Here is a 20,199-nt window from a genome sequence, read left to right as displayed (position 1 = left end):
TGTTTTCTGGCGAGTTAGGCTCCCCCACCACTCTTACTAATCTACTCGACTAAATTTTTGGTGTGCAGACACGTTTAAATAAAATAAAATAAAAATGCATTCTAGCAAAGAATACAATATTCACTAGGAGGACTCTATACATGATTACTTGATTGGAGTTAGTCCAAGACAATTCTGCGACGGTTTTGATAGCACACGTAGTTGTTGCAGACTTATCTTGGTCTAACTCTAGCAAGAATAAACCAAAGAGAATAATTATAATCACTACGTTTTAGAATAAACGATGTACTCCCGTCGAGACCACGGTAGTAGTCCGGCTGGACATGACATGGGGGTGAATTAAATTTCGACACTGACAAGTTGACATTGACTGTTGACTGACGGAAATAAGACAATCTGACACTGTTTGGATTTGGAATTTCCATTGCTCTGCAAGCATTTTAGGAGTATTCCCAATCCCATTGTTATTTCTATAGTAAATAAAATAACACAATAGATGTTTCTATCTATTTAACCGTGTTCACGTACTGAATTTATGAGTTTTCAGAATGGATGCTCAATTCCCGGTACTGTGTGCTTTTACGCCTTTGAAACCTGGTTCTGAAAAATTCCAAAGAATCCCTATTACAACCAACGTCGTAAGTATTTCGAGAAAGCAATTAGTGAGCAGTAATTAGCTTAAGAGATCGATTGTAGCTCCAACTCTTGAAGTAGTGTATTTATTTTCTAAGTAGCACCAGGCGTGACTCACTCCGCGAATTCGCTTTGCTACAATTAATTACAAGTACATCCGTTCCACACCAATTTTGGTGGCTAGCCATAAGCCGCGCGTGGCGCTGTACCACCTAGCGGCTATATCTGTCCTGATCGTAACAGACGCGCTTTGTTAGAGAGTGAGTCTTCTGTACCTAGTACTATTATTTATTATGTGATAGCACACACAGTTTATTGTATTTACCCGTGGAGCGCCCTAGCATCACACGTGTGATGCTAACTCAATTTGGGTCGTAGCAACTCAGTATCAGACGTGTGTTACTACAAATCAATATGGGTCAAATTTCTTTGCATCAATTTGTTGTATGGTGGGCGTTCGTTAATAACATTATCATAGACTCTTAATTCCGTTACGAGTATTTTATCTAAATATAAACCGATTTTTAAAAATCATCAATCATTATAACAAACAAACAGTATATACTGTAAACAATAAAATGTAATGTTGTGAAATTGCACAGTTAGTTGCAACTGCAGCAGAAGATAGCAAAAAGGAACATAACAATATGATCTTTATTAACTTTCATGTACAGTCGATTTCTGTTTATGTAAAAGCATGTTTCTCAAACAAGAAACAAGTTGGAACCAATATGTTTTGATATCCATAGTTTAAATATGTATATTTACTATAATTCTCATTAGAAGATTATATGATATGCAGTAGTTATAATTATACTTACACAGTTAACATAATTTATAATTTATGAACCTCCAGGGGCCGATTGCATAACAAACTACAACTAATATTACAAGCGGAACTCCTTTTCTAATTTTACTTATTAAATAAGGAGTTCCGCTTGTAATATTAGTTGTAGTTTGTTATGCAATAGGCCCCAGGTCTTTTTTATTGTATCTTTTGTTGCAGTACATCTTTTGTATTGTATTATGATATGTTTATATGACTGTTTGGTTTTCTCAATAAATTAAAAAAAAAGATTCTTAAGGCACATTTTGGGATGGTTGGCACAGAATTTTTATTTTCTTACTTTTTTACTACCTATTTTATCGCAGCTGTTTTTATTGTGAATTCTATGGATTATCTTCTATTTGGTAAGAGTATTATTTTACTATGGCGAAGTTGGGCACTTTAGGCAAAGGCAAAAAGGCAACTCAGTTTTTCCATGAATTGCAACAATGATAACGAGTTTGGTTACAATGTAAAATAATAATCAATAATGTGATCTCTGTAATTTTCAGTTCAAGCTTGGCCGCGGACAGCACAACACAGTTGTTATACCCTACAAAAGCCTCTCAAAAGACCATTGCTTATTCAAGAAAGTAGAAGGCAATTGGCTGTTAGAAAACTGTAGCTACTCCAGTTTAAAAGTTAACGATAATAGGCTCCGTAAAGGCGAAACACACAAACTGTGTGATCAAGACATTATAAAGTTGGAATCATCGAACGAATTGGTTTACAAATTCACGTCAAATACAAATACAAAAAGCCCAAAGCGCAAGAGACGCAAACTCGATGAAAATGTACAAAATGATAATAATGTAAAGAAAACTGAGTCGACAAGAAGTATGCGTAGTGATATAAATAAGAATCTAAACGATACACAGATAAAAATGAAAGAGCAGATATTATCAGAGCAGAGTAAGAGAGAGAAAGAGATATATGATGACTATGCTGTTCGTATTGAGAAGCTGAAGGGGTCTAAAAAGAATGTGAAGAACCAGAAGGCTTTGCTTAAAATGCGGAGAAATGCGCAGCTGGAAATTAATAAAGTGAAAATGGAGGAACGGATAGCTTCTGCGATGGTAAGTTTTGTATGTTTTTTTATCTATAATCTATTAAGCCCTTTTATTCTGAATTAGAGTATGTCTCTAAGCTCAGTGTGCCGCTTGGCAAAGGACTCCTCCAGCTCTTTCCATTGGGGTCTGTCGCGGGCCACTCTTCTCCAGTTTGGGCCCGCTGTGAGTTTGAGTTCATCCTCCCATCTTGTTCGAGGTCTCCTCTGGCTCCGTGTGCAACCTCTTGGGTACCAATATGTTATGATTTTGCTCCATTTTGCCTGCCTGTCTCTCAACATGTGGCCAGTCCTCCACTACTGCTGATTTCGTATGATACCACTCAATTACAAGTCTATGTATACATGTAAATAGTTAAATACATAGAGAAAATAAAATAAATAAATATATTTGTAAATATTAGTATTTTAATCTCATTATGTAAATATGTACAAAAACTTGACTAACAACAAATTTTACCAATAAATGAATCAATCAATCAAATAAAATAAGTATACATAGACTCTACTACCAAAACACATGAATATGGCATGGCATATGGCATAGAGTGCTCACTTCATACATGTGTTTTGGTTGGATTTATTTATTCATGTTTTTTATGGTTTTGGTTTATATACTGACAGTGACAGTTCACATCTGTATGTAAAATAAATAAATTTCTATTGTTACCAAGACAAATATTTGATTGAAAAAAAAATTATTATTCTTTTAATTTATATGGGGAGAGATAAAATCAATTCATAACTTTACATAATGAAACTTTATGGTCTTATATTTTTATATTGGATAGATGGACTAAAAAGGTTACTACATGGTCTGGCCCAGTTAACTATAGAAATAAAGGGCGCCCCCGGGAACGGTGGGTTGGAGACATAGAAAAAACAGCAGGAAAAGACTGGCAAAACAAAGCAGGAGACCGTAAAATCTGGAGATCACTGGAGGAGGCCTATACCCGGACAGGGGCCTTAACCTACTGAGACAACTTCAACTACATATTCAACCAAACACAATTGAAAATATTTGTAATTTAAGGAAAGAAAAGGCTTAATAATAATTTTTATATTGAAATCTTCTCTATTTTTCTAGCTCTAAAACTATAGTTCGTTTTTTTTAGCATTAGAAAGAAGGTAAGAGATCTTGACATGTATTTTTATTAAAAATCACCATTGAAAAATAAGTCACATCAAATATGTTAGAATTATAAATCATATACGATCTTTTATTCTTTTCCTTTCATAAATCATAAGTAATTAATATAAACTAATTCTTCAATATTTTTTAATAAAAAGACAATTCAAGATTTCTTTCTAATGCTAAAAAAACGAACTATAAAAATATGTAAACATCCCTATTTCAGGCACAAACAGAATCAAACGCAAACAAACGTTCCAAAGACAAACCAGACAAACAGAATGGGCAAGGGGACCAAAGAACCAACGACCAATCAGAAGCCAGGCGAGAGCAGGACAGGGCGCGGATGAAAGAGAAGCGGGAGCTGAAAAAACTTCGCAGGGAAACTAGGCGGCTAAAGCTTGATAAAGAGAAGGTAAGTTTTAACAAATAATAGTAAATAGTTAGGGCATACTGAAAGTTCCTGGACTGGCCATATAGAAAAAATAAGTCTTCTCATATATCAGAATCCATAACCTTTCAGTATGGCCCATGTATCCGGGAAAACATAAAAACTCAAAAATGCGCGTTTTCCCGTAGATAAGACCTAGCTAGATCGATTTATCGCTCCCGAAAACCCTCATATAGCAAATTTCATCGAAATCGTTAGAGCCGTTTCCGAGATCTCCGAAATACGTATATACTTATATACATAGGTTTTAGGCTGGCAAATTTCGAACAGTTGCGCTTCAAGAGTTCTTTATAGTGTTTTAACTTCTATACAAATATGGTGTGTTGAAAACTGTCATTGGGACCAATTACGTACAATTTTTTCCGACCACAGATAAGATAATGACTTGAATTTTGACAATCCTAAATAGCTGAAAGGGATAGTGCCATACATTAGGAAGGGACAGCATGATTCGTCCCTGAATCGCTGTCAAACTTCTGTTACCTAAGACCCCCCCTCCCCCCTTGTAATCAAGCGTGGTATTTTAATGAGACTAAGGCTCACTAGCACCATCCCAATAGCCCGGGGTTAAGCGGTTAAACCGTTAACCCAGTGTCAAATTGTACTGGTAACCATGGTACATCCAGGTTTAACCGGTAAACCCCAGGTTAGACGGTGCAAGTGGGCCTAAGACTGCCCTTGAATCTTAAATAGGGTTTTGCACGACGGATCCGAAATGTATGGGAAGATCCGCGGATCCGGATCCGTATAATTTCATACATTTCGGATCCAGATTGCAAACCCTAATTTTAAATTATTAATCTTGCAGAAGCTAAAAGAACTAGAGAAACAAAAGCTACGCAGAGAGAAACAATTGCAAGACGAGCTGGACAAGCTGAACAAAAAGCTGGCGAAAGAGAGGGAGCTACACGAGAAAGAGAGGAGAAGAGCTGAGCAGCTACTCAATCAGAAGAAGGAGGAGCTTAAAAAGGTACCTGAGTATACTGAGTATATTGAAATTTTCATGGCTCCTCTATAGTTCGTTTTTTTAGCGTTAGAAATAAGGTAAACATTCTTGATGTGTCTTTTAAATGAAAAACACATTTTAAAAATAAGTTACGGCAAATATGTAACAATTATGAATCTAATACGATCGTTTATATTCATCTGCTTTCATAAGTTTTTGTTTTGTAAGTTTCAGTTTTGGTTTTGATTTTTAAAAAGCGTTTTTCAATTAAAAGACATGTCAAGATCGCTTACCTTCTTGCAAGTTCTTTCTAATGCTAAAAAACGAACTATACACAATGGGCCAACGCCGGCCACTCTAATAAGGGACGGGAGGGAGGGAGATAGCAATATCACTTGCTCCCTCTAACGCATAAATGCGTCCCTTGGAGTGGCCGGCGTTGGCCAATCGTGTAGAGGAGCCATCGCAGATGATGTAGTAGTAAAATACTATAGAATAGAATAGAAACACTTTATTGACAAACTGTGTACAGAAGATGACATTTATACAAGAACATTGTCCCAACAGTTACCCGACATGGGCGTGCAATGTTTACTTACATCTACTTAATACCTATATTTACATGCAAATTATGTCTTAAACTAATTAGTTAGGTACTACCTAGAACTAATAGTTAGTTTTCGTGACTTAAAAGCTAGGTGTTATACAATATTACATATCTCTATCATATTCAAAATATTCTTTAATGTTGTAAAATGCTCTCTGTATTAGCCAATGTTTTAATTTATATCTAAACTGATTGCCCTCTAGACATTTAAGTTCATCGGGGATATTATTAAATATATCTATTGCATTTATATATGTACTGTTTTTAAAAATGGAGGTTTTTACTCTAGGACGAACTAAATCATGCTTATATTGGTTACGCAAGTTACTTTTAGTTTCCGATTTCTTAACAAAATATTTAACGTTATTCTTTACAAAACTACATAATTCTAAAATATAAATTCCAGTTAGCGTAAGAAATTCTTTCTTCTTTAATATTAATACGGTAAATGGTTCGTAGACACCTCTTTTGTAGGATAAAAGTAGACTGGACATCTGTAGAATTTCCCCAGTAGATAATTCCATAGGTAAGCAACGGATAGATATTCCCATAATATGCATTTCTAGTGATTTCTTCCGAGCATGTTTCAGATAGTATAGATAAAGGGTAGCATTGATTAGATATGCTTTTATTGATTTTTCCTATATGGGATTTCCAGTTTAGATGTGGGTCAATGTTTACTCCTAAAAATCTAATGCTGTCCACAGTTTCAATGGTTACCCCCGCTTCGCTAATATTTAATGTCATCGGGATTGTATTGTAACTTCTGAACTGCATAACATTTGTTTTAGTTAAATTTACATTTAGGTTTAGTTTTCCTAGCCATTCTATAACTTTCCTTAATGTGCAATTTATGTTGTTCTGTAAATTTGAGACATTTGACTTTGCATCATTTTACTTTATTGTACAAAAAGAAACATAAAACATGAAAGAACACACATCATTAGTACAAAGGCGAACTTATCCCTTTCAGGGATCTCTTCCAGTTAACCCTTGAGCAATTGAGGGAGAATTATTATTATTTTTAATTTTTAACAAGCAGAAACGTCTGCGAACGATGCTATTAAGCTTAGAATAAATTTAAAAGTGGAAAAATTACTGTCTTGGGTGAGACTTGAACTCACGGCCCTGTGGATCGATACTCCAGCGCTCTGCCATCTGACCTATAATATGGTGGAAAGATTTGCTGGCTATGGATGAGGTCTTGGTGGCTCAGATGGCAGAGCGCTGGAGTATCGATCCAGAGGCCGTGAGTTCAAGTCTCACCCAAGACAGTAATTTTTCCACTTTTAAATTTATTCTAAGCTTAATAGCATCGTTCGCAGGCGTTTCTGCTTGTTAAAAATTAAAAATTAGTATGGGTAGCACATCGTAACTGGTGAATTTCCAATATAACTTGGAACTCCGGTAGCCGTTTAAGAAGTGTAACACTCTTGCGGTAGATGTCGCTAAGGTCCCCTTGACCTATAATATGGCGGAAAGATTTGCTGGCTATGGATGAGGTCTTGGTGGCTCAGATGGCAGAGCGCTGGAGTATCGATCCAGAGGCCGTGAGTTGAAGTCTCACCCAAGACACGTCACAAATATACGCGTCGACTTGAGAACCTCCTCCGGTTTTTTTTCGTCGGTTGAAAATTATTATTATTCTTTATTCTTTAAATAAATACAAGTATTATGTATATCTATTGCCGCTACAACAAAAACCGGCCAAGTGCGAGTCGGACCCGCGTTCCAAGGGTTCCGTACATTACCCAATTTTAACAATGTATTTTTTGCCTTTAAAAAACCCGTAGGGGTCTGATCAAGAACTAAGTAATTGGTCCGACCCACGCTTGACTGCATATTTCTAATAGGTTTTCCTATTTAGAGAATATAACCAACGGAGTGGTCATTAACAGGCGTTCCCCTCTGTCGAAAATAGGCGGCCAATGGTCAACGACATGTCAACCACATGTATGGACTGACGTTTATCTGACATGGCTATGTTTACGTTACGTATACATTTGATGTACCCCACCCCCGCAAAAAACGGCAGACTATTTTGTACCTAAAATTATAGACCAACCACCAACGGAGACGCCATCCGTTGGTGGTTGGTCCGCTGCAGGGAACCATCGAGTGCGTCGACTTCTGGCCGAAAGGTGTCGTGTTTCGGAGGTTCCGGGGCAAACTGCCGAATCCGACACAAGAGCAGCCGATGCAACGGAGCCAGGCCGTTTTGTCGACTAGATAGTGTTTAGTTTTAAGTTTATAAAATACATATGTATGTTAGTCTGTAAGGTATTTGTAATATGGGCCTTGTTGCCTGAATTAAATTTCTAAATAAATAAATAAATATATCCTCTAAGCGTATAGGTAAAGAACTATTTTGTATATTTTTTTCAAAATTTTGGACCCAGTAGTTTCGGAGATAAAGTGCCGGGGGGATGGTATTTTTTTGGCAATTTTCTTAAATAATTTAAAAACTATTAATTTTAAAATTACAAAAAAAATATGATTTAGATTCTCAAAATGACCTGTTTTATTTGATATGTAACACGATATAGTTTAAAAACCCTAATACTAATAAATACGGAACCCTCGTTGGGCGAGTCCGACTCGCACTTGCCCGGTTTTTTAATTTATGTTTATGTCTGTCAAGGTCTCACCAAGCACCAGTTCCGACTCGAAGTTAGACATGGAGTCGGAGCTGCAGTGCAGCATATGCTCGGAGCTGTTCGTCCGCGCCACCACACTAGGCTGCTCGCATAGCTTCTGCCGGTACTGTATCCGCAAGTGGACCGCCAATAAGAAGGAGTGCCCCATCTGCAGGTACATACATCTGTCTCACTCTAACTGTGAGCTACACGCGGGGTGCGAGCAGTGCAGCATATGCTCGGAGCTGTTCGTCCGCGCCACCACACTAGGCTGCTCGCATAGCTTCTGCCGGTACTGTATCCGCAAGTGGACCGCCAATAAGAAGGAGTGCCCCATCTGCAGGTACATACATCTGTCTCACTCTAACTGTGAGCTACACGTGGAGTGCGAGCAGTGCAGCATATGCTCGGAGCTGTTCGTCCGCGCCACCACACTCGGCTGCTCGCATAACTTCTGCCGGTACTGTATCCGCAAGTGGACCGCCAACAAGAAGGAGTGCCCCATCTGCAGGTAATAATGAAAATTGTTTAGACGACAACGGTTTTCCCAGCGTTATCCCGGCATTTTGCCACGGCTCATGGGAGCCTGGGGTCCGCTTGACAACTAATCCCATGATTTGACGTAGGCACTAGTTTTTACGATAGCGACTGCCATCTGACCTTCCAACCCAGAGGGGAAACTAGGCCTTATTGGGATTAGTCCGGTTTCCTCACGATGTTTTTCTTCACCGAAAAGCGACTGACAAATAATGATATTTCGTACATAAGTTCCGAAAAACTCATTGGTACGAGCCGGGGTTTGAACCCGCGACCTCCGGATTGAAAGTCGCACGCTCTTACCGCTAGGCCACCAGCGCTTGATATTGTAGGACATCACTACACCTTATAAAACAAAGTCCGTTTGTGTGTATGTAATTATGTATGTTTGCGAAAAACTCTAAAACTTCTGAATGGATTTTCATGCGGTTTCCACGTATCAATTGAGTGATTTTTGAGGAAGGTTTAGGCGTATAATTTGTGTATTAATAATGTGTATGTGTATTTGTGTGTGTGTATTAATAATGTGTAATGTGCAATGTTGGTTTCATGATTCCGATTCACAATTCGCCTTTTTTTTTCAGAGCGGCCATAACTTCGGAGTGCCGGAGTATAGTGCTTGACTCGCTGGTCGACAAAATGGCGGAATCCGCGGACGCGAAGAAAAAACGCCAGGAGCTGGTGAAAGCCAGGGATGGTACGTTCTAGCAAAGAGAATTATAGAGAGAGTATAGAGGCATATAATTGGCGACCTCCTAGCCTAGAGGGCGTCTCGCGGAGTGTTAAATTCGGGATTATTAAATTGATCGGTTGCTATTAAGTATTTAACTTTATCATGCACTGGCAGGATGTTTAATTTCTTAAATAAGACCGTATAATCGTTACTATAGTTCGTTTTTTTTAGCATTACAAATAAGGTAAACAATCTTGATGTGTCTTTTAATTGAAAAACACGTTTTAAAAATAAGTTACGGCAAATATGTAGCAATTATAAATCTAATATGATCATTTATGTTCTTCAGCTTTCATAAGTGATAGTTATTGATTTTTAAAAAGCGTTTTTCAATTAAAAGACATGTCAAGATCGCTTACCTTCTTTCAAGTTCTTTCTAATGCTAAAAAAAACGAACTATACAGTTAGCTTTAGTTTTTATCTAGATATATTTTTTAATAACCGCAGTTGTAAGTCTAATATTTTGTCCAAATAAGTTTTAAAGGTGCGTCCATAAGCTATCAAGCCGTATCCAATTGCAGCGTCAGCCAGTGCATGGTATAACATTCGTAATATTTTATTATTAACAATATTTTTACAAGCTTTTATTTACTTTCACCTGTCCCGTTGTCTGTCAGTCTGTAATCAAATCTTGCAAGTTAAATTTGATCCATTCCCGGTTTCCGATTGAGCTGAAATTTTGCATGCATGTATAAATCGGATGACAATGCAATATTATGGTACAATCGAGCTGATCTGATGATGGAGACCGGAGGTGGCCATAGGAACTCTGTGATGAAACAACGCAACCTAATTGTGTTTGGGGTCTTTAGAATTGTCTCAATGAGTATTAGTTGTCTGTCGTAAGAAAAGTACAGTCAGCGATAAAAGCTTGTATCAAAAATGTTTTTTTTGCCATAAACTTATTTAAACTAATAAGTAATAATTTTACACAGTATAGACCTTAGTCTATTACATATTACATCTATGTGTATTTTCCAATTTAGGTGTTTATCTATAGCAGAGATATATATAACTCCGTATAAGATAAATAAAGTCTAAGAAAAAAACGTGCCTCGGACGGCCAAGGAAAAGTCATTCTCGAATAGATGGCGCCATTACCTTTGGCCTATTCTCGGCTAGATGGCGTTAACGGCACCGTTTGGTATTTAACAATTTTAACACATATCAGTGAAAGAACATGGGTCAGTATGGAACAATAAAAATTAAGAATCATTTATCCGTAAACATATTTTGATTATTTTATACATTTTCAATTTTATTTTAAGTTTTAATCGTGTGTCGATAGATGGCAGTAAATGTACCGTGACTACTAAATTGACAATGACAGGACCCCTCTATACTATCTATTCTTTTTGTCTATAGTTAGGCCTTGGTACCGAGGCTGACTGAAATAGCAAGACACGTTCGTACGTTTCCGTGAAAATACGATGGAAAATAATTATGAACTACATCTGTACGTGTTCTTGTAACTTGTGTGCCAAAAAATCTTCATCTTGTGTTGCTTTTTTTTTAAATATAGTTTTTATTTGCAGAACTGGAGGCTAAGGAACCCACAACGACGGCCAATAGGTATGATCTTCAATAACTTTCTATGATTATTGGGTGCTAGCACAGAATAAATAATAGTACTATAGTTCGTTTTTTTTTAGCATTAGAAAGAACTTGAAAGAAGGTAAGCGATCTTGACATGTCTTTTAATTGAAAAACGCTTTTTAAAAATCAGTAACTATTACTTATGAAAGCAGAAGAACATAAACCATCGTATTAGATTCATAATTGTTACATATTTGCCGTAACTTATTTTAAAACGTGTTTTTCAATTAAAAGACACATCGAGATTGTTTACCTTATTTCTAATGCTAAAAAAAACGAACTATAGGTACAGAAGGTTACGATCAGGACAGATATGGCCGCTAGGTGGCGACAGCGCCACGCGCGGTTATGGCTAGCCACCAAAATTGGTGTGGAACGGATGTACTTTTAGCTACCTGTAGCAAAGCGACGAAATCGCGGAGTGAGCCACGCCTGGTGCTAGGTACCGTGTACCTAGTTCCTCAGAATACATAAGTATAATTTAAGCAAAGCCGCGTGTTAATAATTTTATTACCGTATTGACTACGTGCGTAGTGCATGGTGGGGGTAAGGTAAAGCGATCGCAGCGCATGCTGTGGTGAAAATTGGAACTAATGAAGGATAGCGTCTTTAACATTTCATACAAGTTACATGGCTCGAAATGGAACTTTAATTTACGATTACTCCCGAGTTATTAATTTAAAATGTATGGTGTAAGGGACCATTGTAATCTGTATGAAATGCTTAATAAAACTAACGTATTTAATTTGATAATAATTGATGCTGTGTAAATACCTTTACAAATGCCACATATTATGTGATTTTTTTCTAGAAGTTAAGAATGGGTATAGTAAGTTATCTTCTCACTACCTAATAGCAGGCGTGGCTCACTCCGCGATTTCGTGGCTTTGCTACAGGTAGCTAAAAGTACATCCGTTCCACACCAATTTTGGTGGCAAGCCATAAGCCGCGCGTGGCGCTGTCGCCACCTAGCGGCCATATCTGTCCCGATCGTAACAGACGCGTTTTGTTAGAGAGTGAGTCTTCTGTACCTAGTACTATTATTTATTCTGTGCTAATAGACAATTTATTTAACTTTCAGCGAAAGCCATAACTACCTCTTTGACCCGAGCTTTATCCGTGATTTCTTGCAAGCCGAGAACTCGAACTCTGAATCGAGCTACCACGGCCGAGAATCTTCGCTCGAGCCGGATTCCGACATGCTCGTACCCATGGACACGGACTCGGAGCCTTCTGGCTTTGATGACTCTGATGTGTTCTCGGGTCGCGACGAGAATGGAGAATCGGAGTATGATGTGCCCGAGAATTATGGCGAGAATGAAGAGAACTATGAAAGATACTCGGGGGAAAGTGATCGTGAAAATGAGGAGATTTACGATGAAGGTAAGAATTCTCGTGGTTATTTTTACACTCCTTACCGTTATGGTATTTGGGTTATGTATGTTGAACTTAAAACGACATAAAAAAGGGGTCTTAAATATAACCACCCAAGACGGGGCTTCGCAGCCCATTTTTTAGAACTATTTTCGTCATATTTGACGAGTTTTGATATTTAAAAAAAAATATCTTCCGGTTTTTTTTTACTAAATATGTAGGTACCCAAAATTTGATAGTTTGCTTCAACCCTTTTCCAGGCATAGTACGATTTATCGACCACATACGCGCCACTAAATTTCAACTTTAGCATTCCGATTTAAGATTCAAATTAGATTGCACTTTCGGGAAACTTGAGTTGTTTTCAAATGAATCATCAAAGCTGGAATAATTGGAATATATTTGGATTTTTCGGGAAAACCTTGTAGATTGGTGCGGCCTGGAAAAGGGTTAATATTACCATGATACGTGTTCGATGTCTAATGTATATTGTACGAAACGAAACATATATTCTGTAACCTTGGCTGGCACAAATCCAAAATAGCGGCATTTTAATTTGTATTGACCACAAAAATAAATAAACTTTTTGCGTCTAAAAATGTTCTAAAATACCTCAGCTATGACCCCTTAAAACTACTGACTGGTACTACAATTGTATTAAAATAAAATCAATGTTAGAAATAGAAATGTTTATTTGCCAGAATACGTTAGAAATAATAGTACCTATTTGATAAAATTGAACATGTGTTTAAATTCTCCAGCGCCGGAAAACGAGGAAGAAGAAGAGCAAGAGGGCACCTCGGAGAACGGCGGCCACGATGACGAGAATTATGATGAAGGCGAGAATTCTCCGACAGACAACGAAGATCATGTACGTTATTACCATATATAGTAATATAAGTAAAGAAAGAGTGATAACTCCATACATCAGTTTTCTTGCCAAAACGCGAGTTATTTCGTAGTCGACATCTAGCGTCAAGTAGCGGAATGTATACTGATACACTGCTAGTCGACAATAGATGCCGCGACGAACGAAAACTCTAATGCTCAACAATTTTCAGCTAATTTTATAACCGGATTAACCGGAACTCTATTTTCAACTCCTTCTGCTTATAATATTAGTTGTAAATTGTTTTAGCAGTACATTTTTCATCAGTAGCGACATTTGTGACATCTGGTGTCAAGTAGCGGTACTGATAATTCCACTACTTGACGTTAGATGTCGACTACGAAATAACTCGCGTTTTGGCAAGAAAACTGATGTATGGAGTTATCACTCTTGCTTTACTTATATTACTCTATGATAAGGTGATGTTAAAATTAGACAGTTTTGTTCAGGGCCTTTTGAGGGGGACTCGTACTAAGGAGCAAACCTCTAAACGCAAAAATATCACGAAAAGCGGATTATTATTCGCGAGCTCGAGGTTGGCTCCATAGTAAAATTTGTTCAGTATGACCATAGAGAAATATAGTAAGAATAGAGTACCTACTCACTCCATATTAAATATATTAAAAACGGGTCACTCACGTATGCGCGTTTGGGCGCGGGGGGCTGCGTCCCGCAGTCTGCGCCGGTCCGTTACCGTAAACGCAAGCTCCTGATGACACTACTCGGTACGGAGTGAAACATGTCGAGCGTTTTTCGACTTAGTACGTGAGTGACCCGTTTTTAATATATTTAATATGTCTGTGTCTCACGGAAGTATTGTTATTAAAATTACTCACTCCATACATCAGTTTTGATACCAATACGATTATTATTTTCGCAATAGACATCTAGCATCGAGTAGCGGAATTATCAGTACCGCTACTTGATACTAGAATTCTCGAGTGTCTTGTATTGAACAACAATTTACAACATATATTATCATAACCCACCTTTTGCGTTGCCGTAGTCGGGTAAAAAGCAGAAGGAGTTGAAAATAGAGTTCCGGTTAATATAAAGCGGTTATAATATTAGCTGAAAATTGTTGAGCATTAGACTTTTCGGCCGTCGGAACATCTATTGTCAAATAGCAGTACTGCTAATTCCGCTACTCGATGCTAGATGTCGACTACGAAAATAATAGTCGTTTACGTACTAATACTGATGTATGGAGTGAGCACTCTATGTATTTTCTTCTCTATGGTATGACCCACATATTTACCCTCAGAGTCACCTTCAGAGACAAAACAAAATGATATTTTACTGCTCTTAGAATATTTTAATTATTCCCGGTATAACTTATTAACCCTTTAACAGGCTGACAGTTCAAAAATTACAATCGAATGTCAGTCTTACTCATCGAAAATAGAACACATGTTTGAAATGCCGTATGTGGGAAATATATATCCCTTAGCCTGGTAAAGGGTTAACACCCGGGTCATTTTGATAAAACAACTAGAAAATCTACTTTCAGTTTAAAAAAAATGGCATCCAAATCGGTTCATCCGTTTAAGAACTAAGGTCCCATAGACGTTAAGGGTTAAAAAGGCAATTTTTCTCTTCCAATAAAAATCATACTTAATTTCAGGACGAGAATGATCCGGAATACAATGGAGTTGAAGAATCGGCGTCGGAAAATTACGATGAAGGAGAACCAGAGAATTATGATGAAGGCGAGAATTCAGGGCCGGAGAATTATGATGAGGGAGAGAATTCATCACCAGAGAATTATGATGAAGGCGAGATTTCAGCACCTGAGAATTATGATGAAGGCGAGGTTTCAGCACCTGAGAATTATGATGAGGGTGACAATACAGAACCAGAGAATTACGATGGTGAGAACTCAGGTCCTGAAAATTACGATGAAGGTGATAATTCAGCTCCGGAGAATTATGATGATGGCGGTTATTCAGCGCCCGAGTACGATGGAGACTCGTATGCGGAAGATGGCGGTGACGACGATGATGATTATTATTAATAAAGATATCACACACAAGAGCCAATGTCACGGAGGTTATGCCGAATTTCTTTAGAACCATTTTGTTGATATGAACACTTGTGTGATGATTCTATGAAACTCGCTTTAAGCCCGTTTCATAATCCCACACACGTATTTTAATGCCGTTCTTTATGTATCAGTCACATTAAAGTTTAAACCTATTAATAATATGTCGTTTTAATATAGTGTTTTATTTTACAACTCAGAAGGGTCACAACTATAGTGATTGTTCATGAATTATCAACTTTATTGGAAATAAAGTTTAAAATGTAAAAACAGATACTTAGGATACTACATAGCATACTGAATGTGTCAAAAAGGTACAGTCAGTCGAATCAACAATATTAAAAAAACGGTTTTTACGCATTATTATTTAGATAGGTAGATAAACACTTTATTAATTTCCACTACATACATGGTCATTACAAAGAGATTTATTAAACATTGGCATGCAGCTTAAATTAAAAGAAAAACATAATATTACACGATATGAACACAAAAAAACAAATGGACGTTATGTCCTTGTCTTTTATGTTTTTTGTGTCGTGGCAGAGAATTAGCGCTGGCTCAACATGATGATGCGGCAAGCCACATCGCTGATATTCTGCCAGGATCTTATTTACATAAAAGTTTGTGCAATAATTGTGATGATATTTAGGTACTTATACGCGACTTAACAATAAATAAATGATAGTAAAAAATCTTAACGGCCTCCTAGCCTAGTCGGTCCTGCCTACGAAGCAGGAGGTCCCGGGTTCGAATCCTGGTAAGGGCATTTATTTGTGTGTTCATCACAAACATTTGTTCCTGAGTTATGAATGTTTTCTATGTATATAAGTATTATATATATCGTCGTCTAGTATATCGTTTTCTATGTATATGAGTATTATATACCCACAACACAAGCCTTATTGAGCTTACTGTGGGACTAGGTTGATCTGTGTAAAATTGTCCTATAATATTTATTTATTATTATTTATTTATTTATCTAATCGAAATTATGCCCACCACGCATATCTAATAGCAACCGTAAGCGCGTTGCAGAAGCGCTCGTGCTTATGTTATGGGGCCTAAAGTACGCTGAAAGCTTAGAGTGCGGTATAATCCAAGATTTCACAGGTCCACCCGCCATCCTGACGTCATAATCATAATCATTTATTCGAGGCAATCCATGGTGTTTATACAGAATGGCGGGAGGACCTTTTTACCCGACTGCGCGACGCAAAGGAGGGTAATGTTTAAATATCACGTTTCCGGGAGAAGTACACTCAATTCTGTTAAAAGTACACCGAAAGTGCAATATATTTGTAAATATTTCGTTCAAATTCGCTATAGTCCACCCGCCAACCTGACGCTCGCAAGGGAATTTGATCAGAAAAGAAATTGGCGTGAATCTCATCTACCGTTTACACGTACACAGTTTTAGATTATACCACAGAATAAATAATAGTACTAGGTACTCTCTATTGCTCTAACAAAACGCGTCTGTCACGATCAGCACAGATATGGCCGCTAGGTGGCGACAGCGCCACGCGCGGCTTATGGCAAACCCCAAAATTGGGGTCGAACGGATGGACTTGACTTACCTGTAGCAAAGCGACGAAATCGCGGACAAAGAGATACGTGAGTGAGCCATGCCTGATTATACTTAGATATTCGAACGCTTGAAATTAAATAAAAATGCCAATAATATGGCATTCTTGTCATAATACTCATAATCTTACAATCGAATTTAATTTAATTAATCTTATAAGACAATTTAATTGGCGAAAATTCGTGCCGTCTGGACTGGCCTAAGCCCCCATTCGCACGGCAGCTTGTTCAAATCGCGTTAAAAAAAGCGCATGAATCTGCCCGCACTCGATTCGATTTAACGACCAAGGCTTAAAGTCGAAAATCCAACAACGCTTGATAAAAAGCGTCACCGCTGTCATGTGAATACATACATGGTTATCCATTTGTGTTATTCAAACGCTTTTTTAACGCGCGTTGAAAAAGCTGTCGTGCGAATGAGGCCTTAATAAGTTGTATCCAGACGAGACAATTTTCCGCCAATCTGATGAAATTCTCCGATCGAACAGGGCCGTGCGGACGCAAATACCAATTTGATTCCCCGATCACATCAGCAGGTGCGGACACAAAAATGCCAATTTTCATAGTAGAATGCAAATTGGTGATTTAATTTGTGTACGTGTGGACGCTAGATGAGATTGACCAATTATTTTCATGAACAAATCGACTGATTTCGTCAGTCCCGTCTGGATACCCCTTAAAAGTCAAATTAGTTCGTAGAGTCGTTATCACAGCGAACTCACAATGGTCTTATGCGCCATAAGGTAAGGACTATTATTATAGAATAGCCAGGCTTTAATTGCTGTCTAATTTCGGTTTTGTAAGAAGTGTCCTTTCTGTACGGTAATATGTACCATCATTTATTCTGTGCTGCGGGTTAGGTGTATCAGGTATACTTAGTTCTTAGGATATTTAAGTCAAGCCACGTTGATATATTGAAATTATGGTAATTTTTAGGGTTCCGTACCGAAAGGGTAAAACGGGACCCTATTACTAAGACTTCGCTGTCCGTCCGTCCGTCTGTCTGTCACCAGGCTGTATGTCATGAACCGTGTTAGCTAGACAGTTGAAATTTTCACAGGATGATGTATTTCTGTTGCCGCTATAACAACAAAAACTAAAAACAGAATAAAATAAAGATTTAAGTGGGGCTCCCATACAGCAAACGTGATTTTTGACCAAAGTTAAGCAACGTCGGGCGTGGTCAGTACTTGGATGGGTGACCGTTTTCTTTTTGCATTTTTTCCGTTTTTTTTTTGCTTTATGGTACCCTATGGAACCCTTCGTGCGCGAGTCCGACTCGCACTTGCCCGGTTTTTTTTACAATTTAACACTTCAGACTCTCTCTTCTCACTCTCAGGCAAACCAACTTATGGATTAGCACTGAATGGTACAAATTTATGCGTTTCGTCGACGTCAACCCATGCTGTGCTCTACCTATGGGCGCCTGGGTAAAAAATAAAACACATAATTGTTTGCAAACAAATTTACTTCACCTTAATAGTGCATATAAAAATTAAGGTGGTGGTACTGGTGCTCGACGCGGTCCCAGTACATGCCATCTTGAAACTTAAGTTATTGTCAATATAGGCGACAGTAGGGCGTCATCTATTGGGCATTAGCATGTCGAGTACTAGTACCTTATTGACATTTGTATATATGCAATATTTTTATTGCAATACAATTAGTTTTTGATCCTTTCGCATTTCCTCAAAGGTTAGCTGGAAGAGACCCCTTCTACCTTCTAGGGATAAGTTCACCTTTGTACATAACATTTTTATTTTAGCTTTGTCAGTTTTATGTAAACCTGTTTATGTGCAATAGCAAATTGACATACATACATACACACAGTCAACATCTCTATTACAAAGTAGATCGAATCAGAAATACGACTCTACACCGCGTCGCGTATTCTCAGTAATACCAATATAAACGGGGTTAATAATATAATGCCCACCAAAAAATTTTTCGATACCCTTAACAGTGGGGAGACACTTAACTACGTTCGGGCACAGAATAACTAATAGTAACTACCATACAGAAAATTCACTCGTTCACAAAAGTCATATTTAGGTATAAAATTATACTCTATACTCGCCGCCTGCAAGCAAAATTGAAACTTATATACCTACGTAACCGCGCACGAACGGTGAATCTTCCTTGCGCGCCGCAGTTTTATGACCGAGCTGTGAGTGTCGGCACAGGGTTGAAACTTGACAAGTTTTTGTACCTATACTTACCTATTTATTATTTTTAAGATTAAAATGTACTTAGGAATTACAAACGTTGATTCTGTAAACATATTTTTTTTATCCGGAGATAGTATGTCTGATTCTTACGGAAGTAGGTAGGTAATATGCCACAGCCGTATTCCTTTGAAAACATGTCGGTCAGTTTCTAATATTGTTTCTAGGCAACCAATAATCATTTTAAATTGGTCTAAAGCGCTTTAGTTTTATGGAAACAAAACGAATTAGTTATCGAATTTGATTACTTAGTGTTTATGTTATGTTTTAAAGTTTAAATTCACCTTTCAATATCGTCCGGAATTTAATAAAATGTTATTTCTACTTCCATGTTCTTCAGACATCCGTTAACAGAACAATATCTTTTATACGGATTAGATCGAGATATAGGTTTCGAAGCCATTGTGTATTTTCAATTGACTGAATCCGAATAAAACACTATGAGCTAATATAAACCATTTTACGAAACAACAAAGTTATGGTATCCTGGATATATGTGTTTCAAAATTTTTCCTTAAATTTATTTCATCGAAAAAAATTGTTTCACATATTTCGCATTCATATGATTGTTCATCGGTGTGTATTTTTTTATGTCTCTCTAATTGCCATTTTAATGTAAAGTGGTTGTTGCATTCTTCACATCTATACGGCTTCTCTCCGATGTGACTCATTTTATGTGTCTCTAAACTATCTTCATGACTTAATTGCTGGTTACCTTCATTACATATGTATGGTTTCACGCCACTATGGACTCTTTTGTGGATCTCTAACTGATTTTTTCTTGTAAATTGCTTGTTACATTCTTTACATTTGTATGGTTTCACACCACTATGGATTCTTTCGTGGATACCTAAATAATGTTTCCTTGTGAATTCTTTGTCACATTCTTTACATTTATATGGTTTCACGCCACTATGGAC

General features: G+C 37.5%; 1 protein-coding gene across 1 annotated transcript; it reads left to right on the top strand.

The window, feature by feature from the left end:
• Positions 1 to 416: 416 nt before the first annotated feature.
• LOC134803460 (E3 ubiquitin-protein ligase RNF8-like) lies at positions 417 to 15,642 on the top strand. The gene is made up of 10 exons (XM_063776279.1): positions 417 to 638; positions 1,972 to 2,535; positions 3,884 to 4,072; positions 4,917 to 5,078; positions 8,303 to 8,472; positions 9,419 to 9,531; positions 11,103 to 11,139; positions 12,245 to 12,546; positions 13,299 to 13,408; positions 15,051 to 15,642. Exons 1-10 carry the CDS (start codon positions 549 to 551, stop codon positions 15,438 to 15,440), a joined length of 2,127 nt encoding a protein of 708 aa, XP_063632349.1. The 5' UTR covers positions 417 to 548; the 3' UTR covers positions 15,441 to 15,642.
• The last annotated feature ends 4,557 nt before the right edge of the window (positions 15,643 to 20,199 follow it).

The sequence above is a fragment of the Cydia splendana genome, chromosome 26 (assembly GCF_910591565.1).
Source record: "Cydia splendana chromosome 26, ilCydSple1.2, whole genome shotgun sequence".
Taxonomy (NCBI): Eukaryota; Metazoa; Arthropoda; class Insecta; order Lepidoptera; family Tortricidae; genus Cydia; species Cydia splendana.
This window is presented reverse-complemented; position numbering and strand designations above follow the sequence as displayed.